Source organism: Ahaetulla prasina, chromosome 1 (assembly GCF_028640845.1).
Source record: "Ahaetulla prasina isolate Xishuangbanna chromosome 1, ASM2864084v1, whole genome shotgun sequence".
In the NCBI taxonomy this organism is placed as follows: domain Eukaryota; kingdom Metazoa; phylum Chordata; class Lepidosauria; order Squamata; family Colubridae; genus Ahaetulla; species Ahaetulla prasina.
In genome coordinates, this window is record NC_080539.1 from 303,997,148 (window position 1) to 304,018,117 (window position 20,970).

The 20,970-nt window shown below is 37.6% G+C and overlaps 1 protein-coding gene across 1 annotated transcript in view; it reads left to right on the plus strand.

The window, feature by feature from the left end:
* The first annotated feature begins 2,298 nt into the window (after positions 1-2,298).
* The window catches only part of LOC131187597 (cytosolic phospholipase A2 epsilon-like), a 52,079-nt gene continuing 33,407 nt past the window's right edge, over positions 2,299-20,970 (plus strand). The window contains exons 1-7 of the mRNA XM_058162023.1: positions 2,299-2,414; positions 4,997-5,069; positions 13,858-13,994; positions 15,496-15,624; positions 19,019-19,059; positions 19,365-19,407; positions 20,484-20,541. Coding sequence (XP_058018006.1) covers positions 2,385-2,414; positions 4,997-5,069; positions 13,858-13,994; positions 15,496-15,624; positions 19,019-19,059; positions 19,365-19,407; positions 20,484-20,541 — 511 coding nt within the window. The 5' untranslated portion in view covers positions 2,299-2,384. The remainder of the gene's footprint in view (positions 2,415-4,996; positions 5,070-13,857; positions 13,995-15,495; positions 15,625-19,018; positions 19,060-19,364; positions 19,408-20,483; positions 20,542-20,970) is intronic.

The window sequence follows — 20,970 nt, forward strand, 5'->3', positions numbered from 1 at the left end:
TCTTGGCTACCAAGCAACAAAAAGTACTATCAAATATCACATTAGCTTTATATGGATGATCTGAAGCTTTATAGAAAATTAGAAATAGAAATTCAGTCATTGATAAATATAAGAATTTTTAGCACAGATATAAAAGACAAAATTAAATGATGGAAGCACCATCAAAACCATCAATACCTGGCATACCTGTGTATACACTGCTGGAATTATAAACGGGACATAACCTGAACTGGATAAACAAGAAAGCTAATAACTACTATCCATTATGTATTACATCCCCATAATGATATTGATAAATTATACCTGGAGGCAGAAGCTTACTTCAGGTCAAACAAACTTTCAAAGTAGAACAGCATAAATTGGCTGATTACATAAAAGACAGTCAAGAAAACAAGCATTGATTCAATTAAATAATTGAAACTTACTGTACTTTCAGGAAACAAAACATGAATATTGAAATAATGCAATAAAAATAAGAACGAATGCTGGCAAGGAAAAGGATGGTCAATTTTTTCAAAGGATCAAGGGGAAAGTGGATAAAGATAACACCTGGCAATGGCTTACAACTTGAATTTTTTAAAAAAAAGAAAGTGAAGGCTTGATTTCAGATGTACAAAATCAAGCTATTTGAAATAAAGTGATCAAGGTTAGAATTGAAAAGTCATTGAACAGTAGATTGTGCAAAGAAACAGAAGAAATGCTAGATCATATACTCAAGTTGTATAGGAAAATTACACAAATTGATTATAAACAACATAACACAATTGCTAAAATGATTCACTGGAACATCTGTAAAAATTAATAATTGGTGGGAATATATAGTTGAACAAAAATCTTTAAAATGAGCAGGTTAAAATATTGTGGGATTTCCAATTACAATATGGTAGACACTTGGTTTATATCACACCAGATGCAACTGTGTTTAAAAAGAAGAAATTGAAAATAATTGAAGTGAGCAATATCAGGAGATAGTGTGAGGGGAGGAAAACTGGGTTTTGAATTTGTTAAAATTATATGGGCTTCAAGATGATAGTAGGCCTCAAATGACTTTCTATATATTAAAGTGTCAGATAGAATGATTTCTTAAGAGTAACAAGATATTTGTAATTTGCTATGCTAGCACAATTTTATAACATGTATTTGCTAAATAGATAGTTTCAAAAGCTATTTTGGATTAAGAGCATTAAGAAACGATGGGAAATAAGGAACTGAAAGTAGAAGGTGGAAGGGAATTTCACATGTAAATGCAAGTATGTGCTAACTGACGGTCAGTATGAGAGTACAAGAAAGTAACTTCAGAAAAATTTCATTTACTGAGGGGCTGTCAGAAGAAAAACATAAAAGAAGGAAATGGGTCTCAGAACAAGGCCATTGGCCGTAGCTATTCCTTAATGGACCTAGCTATTGTCTCTGGACCTCATTGCAATGGGTTGTTGATGTAAGTAATGTTATGATAGCTGTTCATGTTCCAAATTGCTCGTGAAATAAACCTCTGAATCTTAAAGTAAGAATTGTTTATTGAGTTGCTGTCGCCTGTTTCTTTTATTGGGATATTTTTACCACAGTAGAATAGAAGACAAAGAATTTGAGAAGATCAAAAGGTATCCAGATCTGAAATTTGAAGTTGAAAGATTCTGGCTTAAACCAGTTTTGGTGGTCCCCCAGAGTTATTAGCACTCTGGGTGCCATACCAAAAATAATTTTGGATAGAAGTTAGAAAATCTGTGTATTGACAAAATTTCTTATCAGTCAATTGCAAAAGGTCACATTACTGGGAACTGCACATTTATTACATTGATATATAATGACATCCTAGTTCCTTGGGAAGAATTTAACGTGTATGAATGTGTAAAGCCAACACTAGTTAAATAACTGGCAGCTATGGTTTCAAATTGTTGTGTAAATAATAAGCACTATGGCTCCAGCTGAGAAAGCATTGGGCAGAATGTTGAAAATCAATTGCTTATTACTCTTCCCCCCTCCCCCAAAACCTGATCATAATCTGGCACTATAGAAAAAGAGACACATATTTAATATCCAGCCAGGTAACCATTTTTATCTTTTCAACTAATGTTTTTCATTGAAAAAAAGTAATTTTAGAATCAATATCAATCAAGTTGGGAAGGAAAGACAAGGTGGTCTGTTCATGCTATCAGCAATGGTTTCTTCAAAGGTGTGTCATGCATTGGCATTTGCTGTAGTAGTGATGTAAGGCGGGAATTTTTTGTTGTTGCTCAAGAAGAGAAGGCGTGGCTGTGAATCATTTTTGAAATAACTATCTACTTATGCCGGTTCAAAAGCTGTACATCTCTGTGAACATTCACAGTATTGCCCTCACCTGCCCTCAAGAACATTCAGTCTACACGGTTTTGCCAGATCACAACATGGAAGTGTCTGGAGATTCACCTTTTTGGGTAAGCTTTCTATTTGTATCCTCGCATGTGGAGTTAAACCAATGGTAAATGTCCTTTTTATGTTCTATGCAGTGGTGAGATTCAGCCAGTTTGCACCACATTGGGAGAACCGGTTGTTAACTTTCTGAACAGTTTGGCAAACTGGTTGTTGGAAGAAATCATTAGGGCAGAGAACCGGTTGTTTAATTTCTTGAATCCCACCCTTGGTTCTATGTAATATCAGCATGTTGATGGCCAATTGAAAGCATGTGTCTTAGCAATTGTAGCTTTCTCCTTGCCACCCATCTCTTGTAGAAATTATTACAGAATGTGGGAAGGATTCAAAATGGGATTCACCAAATGTGAGCAGAGTAAAGTTATCAAATGTTATTAGTCAGGATGGATCATGCCTCTGAATATTAGATTTATTTGTCTATTTGTTTATTTAAATATATAGGGACCCAACTCCAGTTCAGAATAGTACTATTGAGTTGATTGACCTTAGTAAGCTAAATAATAAATCTGACTATGATGGGTCACCATGGAAAATCAGATGCTGAATTAAGTAGGTCATTGGCATTATCCCATAAGGCACAGTGTTTAGAACGCAGTATTGTAGGCTAACACTGTCCACATGCCAGGAGTTCAATCCTGATGGGCTCAAGGTTGACTCAGTTGACTTCCATTTTTCTGAGGTTGGTAAAATGAGAATCGAGATAGTTGGGGGCAAAATACTGACTCTGTAAACCGCTTAGAAAGAGCTGTAAAGCACTAAGGACAAGTATATAAATCTAAGTGCTATTGCTATTGTTATTCTAGAATGCAAGCCTACATAGTAACCTAGGAATAGCCACAACTTGGATCTTTGTCTCCTAACTGAAACATTTGTTAAGATGTTCTTTTGTCATTTGTGCAAACTGATCAAAGGGTCAAGAGGGTAGTTCTCTCTAAGAGCTGGTATGGTTACTTCAAGTTTATTAAAGTAAAGCTGTGTTTCAGTAGTAAATGAGGTTAAAGGATTTTCTGTCCATACACATACATATCTACAAGACTAGAAAAGATCCCAAGAAGCTCTGCTGTCCCTTTAAGAGCCAATGCTGCCACAGTGCTTCCAGCAATAGTTTGGAAAGTACCTTTGGTTGCTTCACAAAGCACCTTTGGAAATGCAGCCTTGGTAGTCCTCTTTAGTGTAGGAATTAATGTCTTCATAGAATAGAATACCAAATAGAATTCTTTATTGGTCAAGTGTGATTGGACACAGAAGGAATTTGTCTTTGGTGTATATGCTCTCAGTGTACATAAGGAGAATAAAATACATTCATCAAGAATAAAAAGATACAATGCTTAGTGATAGTCAAGGTTACTAATAAGCTATCAAATCGTACTAGGAAACAAAACAATATAAATTGAAAGACAAAAGGGTCGTGTTATAGTAATAAGTGGGAAGTGATAGATACTAGTAAGGAAGAGAGGAATAATAGTAATACAGTCTTAGTAAATTATTTGACCGTCTTGTGGGAATTAGTGATCAGTTCATTTTGATCAATTCTCCAGAATGACACAGCCACCTTGGTATCCTGCAATGACAGTTCTGGTTTTATTAAATAGGCAGTCTGTCGATACAAAAATTATCTCCATACCATCAACAGCAACTCAGAAAATTTACAAATATAATTTATTTATTTATTTATTTATTCCAATTTTTATACCGCCCTTCTCCCAAAGGACTCAGAGCGGTTTACAGCCAGATAAAACAACAAGTATAAAAATTAAAAACAAATTTAAAAGACTAATACGAAATTGGCTGAAAACTATAAAACCAGTATAAAACCCTCATTAAAACTATAATGGACCACAAGACGGTTTATTTCATTTAAACCTTTTGTAAATATGCATAGCTTGTGCAAATGATGCATTATTTAAATATAATCATTTTTTCCTCTGCTCTATGAAGGGCTAGACTCTAATTGTGTAGAGTGTTTCATGGGGAATGTTGTTGTTTCATTAACTAATGCAAAGAATGGATATATGCACATCACACATCACCTTGATGTGTCTTGCAACAGACTAGAATAAATGAAGGGCAATTACACAAAAGTTGTGTATGTTGACAATGAGAAAAACTCTCCTAATGATCAGAATTGTTAACAGCAAAGATGAGGTTTTTTCCCCACTAAAAATACTTTAGCAGTTAGCAATAGCACTTAGACTTACATACTGCTTCATGGTGCTTTTACAGCCCTCTGTAAGCAGTTTACAGAGTCAGCATATTGTCCCCAACAGTTTGGGTCCTCATTTTACCAACCTCGGAAGGATGGAAGTCAGCCTAGGGAATTCATCAGGGATTCAAGTAGATAATCTTGCAATAGAAGATAAGACTCAATGATTCTCAGATGCTTACAAGCCAATTTGTATCTCCTCTTAATATTATTGTCAAGCCCTTTTAATATTTGCTAGAAGAAATATTCAAGTTTACTTTGAGTTTTTGAGATCCACTATATGACATTTTTTTCTGCTCAGTACTTCTCTCTTCCATCCGTTCCAACTTCTAACCTGCAATTCACACCTTAATGTTGTTTTCAATACATTATTATATTATACAGGGAGAGGTAGCACCTTGTTGTTTCCTTACCATAAGAGTGATCAGAGCAAGGAATCTCCGGAAAGCCGATATGTGTGAGTACCCTTCGTATATTTTCCCCTACTTCAGAATAGTACAAAACTGGCATTGGGACTATTTTGCTTAAGGAGATCCATTAAGCAAAATATCACCCATCTCCTTCCACTTATGACTGTATGACTGTAACTTTGTTGCTTGTATCCTTACAGTTTATATTGATATTGATTGTTTCCTGATTGCTTATTTGTACCCTATGACTATCATTAACTGTTGTACCTTAGAATTCTGGATAAACGTATCTTTTCTTTTATGTACACTGAGAGCATATGCACCAAGACAAATTCCTTGTGTGTCCAATCACACTTGGCCAATAAAAATTCTATTCTATTCTATTCTATTCTATTCTATTCTATTCTATTCTATTCTATTCTATTCTATTCTATTCTATTCAGAATTATTCTTCACCATTTCTACACTTAAACAAAGAAAACTAAGATATTGAAGCATAGTCACTGAATATATTGAATTCTGAATTCTCCAACACTGAAAGTTTTTAAGAAGAGATTGGACAACCATTTGTCTGAAATAGTATACGGCTTCCTGCCTGAACAGGGGGTTGGACTAGAAGACCTCCAAGGTCCCTTCCAACTCTGTTATTCTGTTCTGTTCTGTTCTGTTCTGTTCTTCCTGCAGGACAAGTTCTTAAGGTCCTTGCATTTTTAAATACTGATTATATGGAGGAAAGTTGAGTTTGGAAAATGCATGCCAGAAGGCATGTTTCTCTGACTCTTTCATTTTTCTCCTAATAGTCTTTTACACTATGAAGAGTGGCATTCTAATTTACAATTTAAAGCAAACATAGAACCTGCAGCCTGCAGTTGCTGAAGTACAACTTTCGGAAATTCCAGCTAACAATTGAATTGTCAATAAAGGAGAATATCTGTAGTTTATGGTTGAAAGAAGGGTCCTTGGTGCTCTCTGAGTTTCCTTGCTTTCTTGCAGATATTTCATTACCCAAATTAGGTTACATCATCAGTGCTAGTAAGGGATGGGGTTTGCTCTCAATTAATAGACACGTAGATATAAACATACTGTGCAAAAGAGACAATGAACAAGCCAAAAAAAGGAAGCAAAACAACCAAAACCACCAGTAATCAGCACCCAGATGAGCATAGATTAACGACAGACCAAGAATCAAGAAGTAAACAATACCCCAATCAAGGAACTGCCAAACAAGCTAACAGTAAACAGCCCAGACAAGGAACCTCCAAAACACTCCCACTAACACTGACAGGGGAAGCCATCATTGTCAGTCCTTTAGTCATGTCCGATCCTTGGCCACTCTATGTCAGGTTTCAGTGTATAAAGAAAATGCCACACACACAAATTTTATTTATTTATTTATTTATTTATTTTGTCACAACAATATATGTAACTATCATACAGAAAGGTTATATAGTATATAAAGGTATAAGCATATATATATACACTTCCAATTTTACACGGGAGAAAACCCGAACAACCAAAGACATATATATATATATATATATATATATATATATATATATATATATATATATATATATATATATATATATATATATATATATATATATATATATATATATATACACTTCCAATTTTACACGGAGAAAACCCAACAACCAAAGACATATATATATATATATATATATATATATATATATATATATATATATATATATATATATATATATATATATATATATATATATATATATATATTTTAACTGCTAGTGGGGTTTGAACTGATTGGGTGGGAGCTTGGCTGTGCTCTGATTGGCTGGGGTTTTCTGTGCTCTGATTGGCTGGGGTGTGTCCTGTGTTGGTGGGGGCTTGGTTGTGCTCAGTCTAATCTGTGCTGCAGGGGATTTGAGCTGGTGAGCTGCACTGCTGCTGTTTGGCTTCGTGTTAGGTGGTGTGCTACATCTTCGTAGTGGGTGTCAGTCTGCTGCATGTATGGATTGGAGGGTTTGAAGTGGCTAATGTTGCAGCTGCGGTCTGGCTTCTGGTCCTTGGTCGTGCTTCCTGATCAGTGTGGGTTTGGGTGTGCTTTCTGGGTGGATGTGTGGTGGTGACATCCTGTGTGGACCTCGTGAGTGTGGGTCTGGTGTCATTCCTCGTGTTAGGGACACGTTTGTCAATAAGGGCAGGTTTCCAAATGGCTGGTAGGCGGAGGTATCATCTCGTTTGTTCATGCTGTGTGGGCGTTTTCTATCTCGATGGCTTCTCTGATTATTCTGTTGTTAAAGTTAGAAAATCAAGGAGCATATGAAACCCATGCACCGCCTGCCCCACCACATACATTGGACAAACCAACAGAAGAATAAGTGCACGATTGAAGAACACAAGAACTCATTCAAAAAGAGGAACCAACTCTTCCTGGTCCAACACTTTAAAGTCACAGGACACGATATTGACTTTAAAAGACCAGAACTATCGCCAAAACTGAACACTTTAACAACAGAATAATCAGAGAAGCCATCGAGATAGAAAACGCCCACACAGCATGAACAAACGAGATGATACCTCCGCCTACCAGCCATTTGGAAACCTGCCCTTATTGACAAACGTGTCCCTAACACGAGGAATGACACCAGACCCACACTCACGAGGTCCACACAGGATGTCACCACCACATCCACCCAGAAAGCACACCCAAACCCACACTGATCAGGAAGCACGACCAAGGACCAGAAGCCAGACCGCAGCTGCAACATTAGCCATTTCAAACCCCTCCAATCCATACATGCAGCAGACTGACACCCACTACGAAGATGTAGCACCACCACGAACACGAAGCCAAACAGCAGCAGTGCAGCTCACCAGCTCAAATCCCCTGCAGCACAGATTAGACTGAGCACAACCAAGCCCCCACCAACACAGGACACACCCCAGCCAATCAGAGCACAGAAAACCCCAGCCAATCAGAGCACAGCCAAGCTCCCACCCAATCAGTTCAAACCCCACTAGCAGTTAAAAGGAAGAAATAGCTGCGATCACACATTGCTCCCAGAAGCACGGTTGAAGCCTGAAGATGACGAATGAGACTTCGTCGAAACGTCGCCAAGACACTTCCAATTTTACACGGGAGAAAACCCGAACAACCAAAGACCTATATACAAACACCCGTGAAAACCTCAGAAAACAAATATATATATATATATATATATATATATATATATATATATATATATATATGAAGAAGAAAAGAAAAACAATAGGACAGGAATGGTAGGCACGTTTGTGCGCTTATGCACGCCCCTTATGGTCCTCTTAGGAATGGGGTGAGGTCAATAGTAGAAAGTTTTTGGTTAAAGCTTTTAGGATTATGAGAAGAGACCACAGAGTCAGGTAAAGTATTCCAAGCACTGATGATTCTGTTATAGAAGTCATATTTTCTGCAATCTAGATTAAAGCGGTTGACATTAAGTTTAAATCTATTGGTTGCTCTTGTATTATTGCAATTAAAGCTGAAGTAGTCTTTGACAGGAAGGACATTACAATAGATGATTCTATGAGTTAAACTTAGGTCTTGTCGAAGGCGACGGAGTTCCAAGTTTTCCAAGCCCAGGATTTCAAGTCTAGTGGGATAAGGTATTTTGTTGTTTACAGAGGAATGGAGAACTCTTCTTGTAAAATATTTCTGGACACGTTCAATTGTACTGATGTCAGAGATATGGTGAGGGTTCCAAACAGGTGAGCTGTATTCTAGAATTGGTCTAGCAAATGTTTTATATGCTCTGGTTAGTAGTGTAGTGTTTTTGGAAAAGAAGCTACGCAAGATTAGGTTTACAACTCTTAGAGCCTTTTTTGCTATGTATTTGCAGTGGGCTTTGGCACTGAGATCATTTGACATGAAAACTCCAAGTTCTTTAACGGGATGGGGGTCATCTGTGAGGTAATGTCCATCAAGCGAGTACTTAGTGTTTGGGTTCTTTTTTCCTATATGTAAGACTGAGCATTTGCTGGTTGAGATTTGCAGTTGCCAAGTTTTAGACCAAGCTGTTAGATGATCAAGGTCTTTTTGAATGATAGATGTATTATCAGTGGTGTTAAATAGTTTGACATCGTCAGCAAAGAGAACACAATTACTTGAGATATGATCACAAAGATCATTAATGTATAGTATGAAGAGTGTTGGTCCAAGGACGCTGCCTTGAGGAACGCCACTCTTGACAGGAACAGGATTTCATAGAGCATTGCCAATTTTGACCACTTGTTGTCTGTTAGACAGAAAAGCAGATATCTATTTGTGAAGGGGTCCTGAAATGCCGTAGGATTTTAGTTTTAGGAGAAGTTTATCATGTACTACTGAGTCAAAAGCTTTGCAGAAGTCTATGTAGATTGCATCTATTGTTTTGCCTTGGTCGAGATTTGTAGTCCATATATTTTTACAGTGTAGAAGTTGTAAGTTGCATGATAATTTTTTCCAAATTATAAACCAAATTGTTTATTGGAGAGTAGGTTGTTTGCTTCTAAGTGTGAGGTAATGGATTGGTTGATGATTGATTCCATGACTTTGCAGGTGACGCAGCATAGAGAGATTGGTCTGTAATTTTCGACTAAGCTGGGGTCACCTTTTCTGAAGATAGGGATGACTGTGGCCAGTGACCAAAGTTTGGGAAGGGAACTGGTAGTGAAAGCTTTATCAAAGATTATGCTTAGGGTTTTTGCTATATTAGTGGAAAGTTTTTTTAAGAAGTAGGCACATAGTCCATCGGGTCCAATAGATAGCGATGGTTTTATGTTATGAAGAGCTTTTCCAATATTTTCTTCTGTGAAGTCTATATGAGTTAAGTCATCATGTTCATTGCTGGTACGTTTGTGGAATGTCGGATATGTGTCATCGCTGTTAACAAAAACTGAGCCAAAGAATATGTTGAAGAGGTTGGCTTTAACTGTTTCGTCATTGCATTCTTTGTTGTTAGAATCTTTTAGTGGTGGGATGGATCTTGTGTCTTTAAGTTTTTTGTTAACAAAATTATAAAAGGCACGATTGGAATTTGTGCGCAGAAGGTCCTCTTCTTATTTGGTGTGGTAATTTGTGCATTCAGTTTTTATTTGGTTGCATATATTACTGTAGCGATTTTTGAAATTTGCTACAAAGCCTTTTTTGTTTCTTTTCCAGAGGGATTTTTTTTTTGATTGAAGCTTTTTTATTGATATGGATAGTTTGCTTTTCCTGATCATGGTTGTCATTTGTGGTACATATAGTTTAATGACTCTATTGATTTCAAGTAGGAAAACTCTATAGTGGTCTTCAGCAGTTATGCAGTTTGCAAACAGATTTTACCAGTCCAGAAATGAAAGATCGTTGTTTATAAGGTCGTAGTTGGCTTTTTTGAAGTTGTAGATGGGGATACTATTGTTATGACGATTTGAGTATGGACGTATATTGAGACGAAAATCAATCGTGCAGTGGTCACTGTTGGAAAAAGGTTATTTAATTTGTAGTCCATAAATTGAGTTTGGGTTGTTGCAGAAGATGAGATCAAGGCAGTTGTTGAGTCTTGTATTGTTAGTTACAAGTTGTTCAAGACCTAGGTTTGTAACAGCGTTGTATAGTGTAGTGTTGTGTCTTGCCCGCCCTCAGAGCAGCCGGGGCCTTCTTACCTGCTCCCGAACACTGAGGAATGTATGCCTCCCGGCCCAAGTCCTGGCTCCATGCCCACACAAACTGCAGAAGAAGGAGCATCTCCCTCCCCCAGCCCTGACTCCATGCCCAGGCAAACGGAGCAGCTAGACCCCTCCCCCTCCTCCACAGCAGGTGAGCCTGAGGAGGGTTTACTCCCAACAACAGCTGATTGGAGTGACCCTCGCATCAGAAGATTGGAGAGGCGGAGGCAACAGAAGGAAGGGAAGGGCAGGCCTTAATGAGTGCTGAGTCATGGAGCCACACCCCATGGCCTATATAAAGGATCTACTTTCTGGCAGTCTCTGAGTCAGGCAAAAGTCGAACTTATCTTGCTGAAGTCACTTACTGGTCTCCTGCCTGCTCTGAGGACTTTGCTAGGACTTTGGGCAGAGCTGCAGAGGCAAGCCTGATTCGGATTTCCCTGACCCGGCCGTCAGCGGAGGAGTGGGACACGACAGTGTAGTATGGATTGGATCAGTTGTACATTCATTAGTTATCCAGTTAATGAGAGGTAGATTTAGGTCGCCCAGGAAGATGAGAGGGTATGGGCAAGAGGTAGCCCATGTTAGCAGTGAGGTTAGCATATTTGCATGGGTAATGTCATAGTCAGGGGCTCTGTAGCATAGTAAGAATCGAAGAGTGGTGTTAAGGGATAGGTCGCATACAATAGTTTCAGGGAGAGAAAGTTTGTGTGAAACTTGAATATTTTTTAGATTCAGTGACTTTTTGTAAAAGATAGCCACTCCACCACCTCTTCGGATTTCACGATCTGATCGATGAACTTGATATTCTTTGTTTGAGATAATGGAGTCAGGAAGGGATGAGTTCAGCCATGTTTCACAAACAAAAATGATATCGAATGTACCACTGTTTAACAAGAGGATAAATTCAGGTAATTTGTTAACAATGCTTCTCGCATTTATCAATTTGCATTTGAGATCTGTAATAATTGGTGTTGAAGAGGTAAGGGGCATGCATACCTAGTTTTGGATGTTGGTAGGTTGGGGGTTGTGTACAACAGGTGGTTGTATAGATGGGTGGATGGGTGGATGGATGTTTTGGGAGGTGAGTGTTTGGATGTTGGGTACTTGATTGTTTATTGAGATGTTTGGTTGGGTGGTTGGTTGGGTGGTTGGTTGGATGATAGTTTGGCTGGTTGGTTGGATGGCTGTTTGGATGGCTGGTTGGGTGAATTGTTGGGTAGCTGTTTGGATGGCTGTTTGGATGGCTGGATGGATGGTTGTTTGGATGATTGTTTGGATGGCTGATTGGATGGCTGGCTGAATGGCTGTTTGAATGGCTGGTTGGGTGGTTGGTTGGATGGATGGTAGGGTGATGGGTACTTGATTGAATGTTGGGATGGCTGGTTGATTGTTATGGGTGATGGGGGGTTTGGAGGTGATTTTTTGATTGTAGGTCTTATTTTTTATGCAATCAGCCCGATAGTCAATGTATAGGTTGGATTCACCGTTGTTCAAATGATGGTTTGAATCCTTTACTGGCACGAACTAACATCCATAAAGTAATACAGGAAGATTTTCTTGGAGCTAGTGCTTTGTGCACCCCACCACCTTATAAAACTTTATCACCCAGGTGACCCTTAACCTGGCTCTTCCCTACTTATTAATCATTGTTCCATTAAAAACCGCAATTAGTCATTACTCCCGTACGCTCCCAGCCTGCTGGCCACTCCTCCAGATTGGCCAGCATTCCAGCCATTTCAAAGCCTCTCCAGATTAGTAATCATTACAGCCATTTCCAAACTTCTCTGTAACTCTCAGTCTCTCAGCCGCCCTCAACAGCTGCTCAGTCAGCAACTCCCAGCTGCACTCGCTGCCAAGTCCATTCAGAAATGCTTGCTGCCAGTCCGAGTGCCTTAAACATCCAGAGGAGGCTGCCATGATGATGACCATGTCATCAAGCGGTGCCTGCAGCTGATGAGCGGCGATGGTGCAAGCCGGGAGAGGGATCTTCATGTTGCTTGGTGGCCAGGAAGTAAGCTGAGGAGCCAGGGTGCCATTGGAGCATCCACATCGCCAGAACCTCCGCAACCCCCGGAATGGCAGCCCCAACACGCAGCTGCGCGTTGGGGCTGACACTCTATGGATAAGTACTCTCCATGCCATTCTGTTCCACACCACAATGGTCATCCCAGCATCATTTTTTACAGTGTCCAGCCAGCAAATACTAGGAAGGCCCCTTCTCCTTTTCCCACTGATCACTCCCAGCACAATTGACTTTTTGAGCGAGTCAGTTCTCATGACACATCTGAAGTATGACAGCTTCTGTTTGGCGATCTTGGCTTCAAGCGATATTTTGGGTGAGGTTTGGTCTAGGACTACTTTGTTATTTTTGCAGTCCGTGGGATGCGTAATAGTCACCTCCAGCATTTCAGTTCCAACATGTCCACCCTTCTCCTAGCTGCCTTTTTCAGAGTCCAGGTTTTGCAGTCATAAGTAGCAATTGGAACAATTATTGTATTAGGGCAAACCCCACTCAGTTTATACATAGATGCACCACATTATGACTAAAGAAATTCTTCTGCTGTTTATCTTCTTACAATAAACAAGTACTCCTCGACTTATGACCACAATTGAACCCAACATTTCTGTTGCTAAATGAGACAGTTGTTAAGTGAATGTTGCCCCATTTTACGACCTTTCTTGCCACCGTTGTTAAGTGAATCACTGCAGTTGTTAAGTTAGTAACATGGTTGTTTAGTGAATCTGGCTTCTCTATTAACTTTGCTGGTCAGAAGTTCGCAAAAGGTCATCACATGATTTCGGGACACTGCAACCGTCATAAATATGAGTCAGTTTCCAAGCATCTGAATTTTGGTTACGTGACTGTGGGGATGCTGCAGCGGTTGTAAGTGTGAAAAATGGCCATGCCACTTTTTTTCAGTGCCATTGTAACTTTAAACAGTAACTAAATGAACTATTGTAAGTCAAGGACAAACTGTACATCATTCTGCTATGCTCTCTAACATTAGATTGCAAATATAGGCCAGAACAAAGGAGGGAGGATTAAGAGATATTATGTATACAGAAAAGTACCTGCTGTTCCTCTTCAGGTATCCCAATGTTGCCTTGATCTTCTCTGTAATGTATGCTACAGAGTAATATCACCTGTCACATAACTATTTATACTTTGATCTTTTACAATAGTAAGCCATCCTGACTGCTACTCGAAGCTGCAACTGCCAACTGCTTCTTCTGCACAGTTCCAGACAAAGACCATTCACAACTGCAAAGACCCTGTCTGGAATGAAACTTTTCATTTCATGGTGCAGTCCAAAGTAAAGGTAAGCAACTCGTTGTTGATTTTAGTTTCAGCGGCTGTGTGATCGCAGAGGTGAATGATTAGGTAAGCTGTGGCCAGTCAAAAGTTAGTATGCTCCGAGACTCAGGGGCCAAGCTCATTCCTTTCCTTCATAGACTTGAAGGCAATTTTCATTTATATTTCAAATGCTGTGTCTTAAGTTTGTGAATTCTATGTAGTTGGTGCATTGGATCCGAGCACTGACAGAGTGGATGCTCGGTGGCACAAAAGGGGATAAGAATGAAAGTTATAACAGGGTATTACAAAACCCCGTTTCTTTTCATTCAGGAATATTGGCCACTCTATGTCAGGTTCCCCACTTGTGCACAAAAGGGGCAGAGCTTGCAGCATGAAGCCAAATGCAGCCTTAATTTTATGATAACAATACCAACTTTCTAAAGTTTTTGTCAGAGAAATCCAAGAAATCCATCACATCTCACCCAAGAAGCTTCTTTGGCTCTGACTGGATGGTGAGGAATGGAAGGACTGATATTCCTATGACCAGCTGTCTGAAAGGAATATAAATCCTTCCATTCCCCATCATCCATTGCACACCAGAACAACTAGACACAAGGACAGTTCCCCCCCCCCATGCCATCACTCTGCTAAACAACTAATTCTCACAACACTGTCAAACTATTTAGTAAGGCTTGAATTACTATTCTTCTTCTCATCTTTCCTATTACCTATCTCCTTTTCTACTTATGACTTATGACTTTGTTGCTTGTGTCTTTTCGATTTGTACTGTTTTATTTAGTTTCCTAGAATGTTGATGGCTTATTTAGTATCCTATGAATGTCACTAAGTGTTGTATTTTATGATTTATGATGAATGTATTTTTATGATGACTATGATTATGATTTATCACTTACAGCTTTTATGTACACTGAGAGTTCAAACACCAAAGACAAATTCCTTGTGTGTCCAATCACACTTGGCCAATAATGAATTCAATTCTGTTCTGTTCTGTTCTATTCTATTCTATTCTATTCTATTCTATTCTATTCTATTCTATTCTATTCTATTCTATCCTATCCTATCCTATCCTATCCTATTCTATTCTATTCATCCATCAGAACTGAAGAAGCTGTTTGGATGAGAAGCGAAACTTATTCAAACAAAAACAAGAAAGCCTAGTTGCCTCTTGAAAAAGCACCTTTGGTACTTCTGTAGAAGCCCATAATCAATGTATTTGTAGCCTTCATTTCCAAAACTTGACATTTTGAGCAGCTGTTGGACCTACCATGCAAGACCATTCCACAGTCCTACAGAACTGCTTCCTTATCAGTTCAACCAGATTCCTATTTTTTAATAACAGCAAAGAATGAAATGTACAGCACATCTCATCACATACTTCCTTTTACCTAAACCAAAGAACCTTAAATCTTTCAACCTCTCCTTGCCCAATGCTATCCACATCCAAATGTATATTCTACCCTTTATGACATATCTACCTTTTAACAACTTTTTGTTTCTTTTACCAGAATGTGTTGGAGCTGAGTGTTCATGATGATGATGTCTGTCAAGATGACCAGCTTTTCACTGTACGCTTTGATATCGCAAAACTCCCACTGAACGAAAAAGTACTCATGCGTTTTAACTGTGACAAAAAGGTCTGTGTAACCTTAATTAACATTTTAACAGAGCAAGTTTGTGCGTTTACTCAAGAGTAATCAATTTTTTGCATGCACATGCACACACAAAACTGATGTAATCATTTTACACCCTGAACTAATATGCAAACTAGAATGCGGTTATCCTTTTATTTTCACACTTTACTAAACAGTATAGTAAAACTGTAGTAAAAAAATGCACATGTAAAAATATATTATGGATAGGTTTATATTGTGAAAAATGCCTTGCAAAAAATTATGTTAGGGAAAATTGGCACAAAACTATACATGGATTTTTGAGCATATGGGGGAAAAATAATTGTTTTGGTTATGTAGTAACCAAATTATTTTTGGTTATGTAGTAACTGGAGAGAACATTTGCTTGCAGAAGTCTGTTTCTATCTTTTGTTTGTTTGTTTTTGCTGTGTTTTATTCTAGCATCATTTTACCATCATTGAAACCCATTTTATAATGTTTCTATAAAGATGCCTGGCATATACGGTAGTTTTAAAAATAAATTTAAATACATTTTGAAGTACAGGAGCTCAATATGATAGCCTCTAAAATAAAAATCCTCCAGAAAGAATTGTAGCATTTGTATCACTGTAGAAGACTACTATAAAATATTCCTACTTGAAATCAATAAAATCATCAAACTATACGTACCACAAATCACCACCAAAATCAAAAAGAAAAACAAATTACCCATATCAATAAAAAAACTCCAATCCAAAAAAAAATCCCTCTGGAAAAAAAACAAAAAGGGTTATGTAGCAAACTTCAAAAACAGCTACAAGAATATTTGCAACCAAATAAAACAGAATGTAACACTTACCACACCAAACAAGAAGAAGACCTTCTACGCACTAATTCCAATCGTGCTTTCTATAATTTTGTAAACAATAAACTTAAAGAAACAAGATCCATCCCACCACTAATAGAACCTAATAGCAAAGAATGTACTGACGAAACAGTTAAAGCAAACCTCTTCAACACATTCTTCGGCTCAGTCTTTGTAAACAGTGATGGCTCATATCCAACATTCCCCTATCGTACCAATAATATTAACAACGACTTAACTCATATAAACTTCACAAAAGAAAACAATGACCTAACACATATAGACTTCACTGAAGATAATGTTGAAAAAGCCCTTCGCAACCTGAAACCATCTTTATCTATTGGACCAGATGGACTATGTGCATACTTTTTAAAAAAACTTTCAATTAATATAGCTGAACCCTTAAGCATAATCTTTAATAAAGCCTTCAAAACTAGTTCCCTTCCAAAACTCTGGTCTCTAGCCACAGTCATCCCTATCTTCAAAAAAGGAGATCCAAGCCTAGTTGAAAATTACAGACCTATCTCTCTATGCTGTGTCTCATGCAAAGTAATGGAATCTATCATAAACCAATCCATTACACTCCACCTTGAAACAAACAACCTTCTCTCTAATAAACAATTTGGTTTCAGAAAAAAATTGTCTTGTAACTTACAACTTCTTCATTGCAAAAACATATGGACTACCCACCTTGATCAAGGTAAAGCAATAGATGCAATCTACATAGACTTCTGCAAAGCTTTTGATTCAGTAGTACATGATAAACTACTGCTCAAACTAAAATCCTACAGCATTTCGGGACCTCTTCACAATTGGATAAACGCCTTTCTGTCAAACAGGCAACAAGTGGTCAAAATTGGTAACGCTATATCAAATCCTGTTCCTGTCAAAAGTGGCGTTCCCCAAGGTAGTGTTCTTGGTCCAACGCTCTTCATACTATACATAAATGATCTCTGTGACCTCATCTCAAGTTATTGTGTTCTCTTTGCTGATGATGTCAAATTATTTAATACCACTAACAATACGTCTACCCTTCAAGAAGACCTCGACTTAGTTTCCGATTGGTCTAAAACTTGGCAACTCCAAATCTCTACCAGCAAATGCTCAGTCTTACATATTGGAAAAAAGAATCCTATCAACAAGTACAAACTTGATGGTCATTACCTTACTGACGACCCTCACCCTGTCAAAGATCTTGGAGTTCTCATATCAAATGACCTAAATGCCAAAGCCCACTGCAACTACATAGCAAAAAAGGCTCTAAAAGTAGTTAACCTAATTTTACGCAGCTTCTTTTCCAAAAACTCTACACTACTAACTAGAGCATACAAAACATTTGCCAGACCTATTCTTGAATACTGCTCATCAGTCTGGAACCCATACCACATCTCTGACATAAATACAATAGAACGCGTCCAGAAATATTTTACTAGAAGAGTTCTTCACTCCTCCGAAAACAACAAAATACTTTATGCCACCAGACTTGAAATCCTGGGATTAGAAAACTTACAATTACGTCGACTTCGACATGACCTGTGTTTAACACACAAAATCATCTATTGCAATAGCCTTCCTGTAAATGACTACTTCAGCTTCAATCGCAATATTACAAGAGCAAAAAATAGATTCAAGCTTAATGTCAACCGCTTCAAACTTGATTGCAGAAAATATGACTTCTGCAACAGAGTTGTTACTGTTTGGAACTCATTACCTGACTCCATAGTCTCTACAAAAAATCCCAAAATCTTCAACCAAAAACTGTCTACTATTGACCTCACCCCATTCCTAAGAGGACTATAAGGCATAAGAGCACAAAAGTGCCTACTGTTCCTGTCCTATTGTTCTTTTTATTATTTCTAATTAATATAGCTATGCATATCCTTTACATATATACATATATATATATGTATGTATGTATGTATGTATATATGTATATATGTAAATATGTATATATATATATTTCATGATATGTTTTTCTTTTTTTTACTATGACAATGTTTATGTATACTGTTGTGACAAAATTAAATTAAAAAAAAAAATTATAGACCAGAGAGCTAGACAGACAGAAATGAGCTTGAGTCTATCCTTTCTGTAGGCTAGCCCATCTGTCTGTGGATATAATGAGGGTAGAATGGAGTTAGTAGAAAAGTTAACTCACAGTCTTACATATCATTCTCAGAGCAACGAAAATGATATACAGATCTGAACCATGCAACCATGCAACCTGCATATACAGCCCAACCTATAATTTTACATGCTAGTGATATTAAGCTTGAAGTGTTTGTAAGATATTTAAATTATTATCTTTTTATTTACTATTCTATTCTTAGCTCCACTTGATGTGGCTGTTCACCCGCTATGATTTAATGTTATGATTTTATTCCACAACTATGGTTTAAAATCCAGATAATATTAAGCTTGAACATAACAGTAATTCAAAGAATAAGCATCTTTGAGCCAGTTGTGGTGAGATTACAACTCTCAGAATTCCTAAAAAAAAACCCTTTTAGAATGGTTTTGGTAGTCTTTACACTTATTTTCCTCTAATTTCAGGAACACGAGGAGCTGGAATTAGAATTTGAGTTACTGCATAGGTAGGTAAAATCAGAATCTAAGTAATCTCTAGAGAATATGTTATGTCCCTGCTTGTCATCTGCATGAAATACTGGGCAACATTTTCTGTCATACTAAGATCTAACGATATTCTACTATTTAACAGTCCTGCTCTGCATTTTGACAAAACCTCATAAGTAACTTTGCATTTTAAACATCCTGAGCGACTACTGGTTTCCCTTGTTGTTTTCAACATTTCTAGGAATTGCTTTTTTTTTTTAACAGTAACTTTAAAAATCCTGCACTACTGAATAAATAAAGTAATTATTATATGATTTTTTTTTAGATCAAGATTTTCTGAAATAATCATTACAAATGGAGTTCTTCTGGTAAGTATTTTATCTACTTTCTTTCCTCTGCTACTTTTTCTTAAAAGGGAATGGAATGAAATGAATGCAATTTCCAGTTGTTATCTTTTCTTTTTCCTAACTGATATCTGAAACTTTCGATTAAGGAATCATGATTTGTTCAAGTGATCTCATACTTAAACCTTAGGATTTTCACAGTTGATCTTCTATTCCGTTTGTCAGAGTGAATAATATTTAGGATTATGGCAGTATTCTATTTCCTGAAAATATAATTACATCAGTAATATGCATTTATACACAATTGTATACAGTTATGCACAGAGTGTATCCTGTATACCACATAGGATATATACCAACATGTAAAAAAAGAGATTTTAAATGTGTAAAAAATATAGTTGATAGATCAGTGAGATAGCTTAATAAATATAAAATGTTTTATTTATTACTGTTATTAGATGTTAAGGGATGCGGTGGCTCAGTGGCTAAGACGCTGAGCTTGTCGATTGAAAGGTCGGTAATTCAGTGGTTAAAATCCCTAGTGCCGCATAATGGGATGAGATCCCATTTCTTGCCCCAGCTTCTGCCAACCTAGCAGTTCAAAAGCACATAAAAATGCAAGTAGAAAAATAGGGACCACCTTTGGTGGGAAGGTAACAGCGTTCTGTGTGCTTTTGGAGTTTAGTCATGCTGGCCACATGACCATGGAGATGTCTTTGGACAGTGCTGGCTCTTCGGCTTTGAAGCAGAGATGAACACTGCCCCCTAGAGTCAGGAATGACTAGCACATATGTGCGAGGGGAACCTTTACCTTTACGTAGATTTTAAACGTGTGTGTGTATGTATTTTATGTATAGTTAAATACATATATAAATACATACAAAACATTTGTCACTTGCCTTTAAAAATGTTAGCAGAAGAGTTACATTTCAGTAGTTGCTCTCAGCCATATCATGTTATAGGAAAAGGGTATTATTCCCACCAACCCTGGAATGCTGGTTGGCATACCATCTTATCATTCAGAGGGAAAACCAATAGCAGGAATTTTACATTTTAATTTTAAATTTAGTGTCCTCTTGTATTTCCTTGTATTTCTATAGTCTCGACAAGTCCGCTGTTTGGAGGTCGAAGTGGAGAAGAAAAAAGAGCAAAACTCAAGTAATATTACTTTTTCTGTAAACTCAGAGAAGATGTAGCATCTGTAATCATGCAGGGTGTGGCTCCCACCCTGATGCTATTAAAAAAATCTTGGCTGTTATTCCAGGCCTTGGGGTAGGACCTGACATTACTGGTACTATATGGAGTTTCTCCTGTACAGACATTTATTTATTTATTTATTTTATTAAACTTCTATGTCGCCCATCTCACTGAGGCGACACTAAGCAACTTTATGATGTCTTCTCTTTGTCGTTATTTATCTGTTCCCATGTCTCTTAAAGTGTGCTCCGAGACTCTCAAAATTTTGCCCACCTAAACAATATTAAAAACCCTAGCGCATGGAAAGCTGCAGCTGCAGCAAATGTGTCAGTTTTAATTTTTGATATGGTACTTATCAACAAATATAACTCATAAAACAAAAAGTCTCTT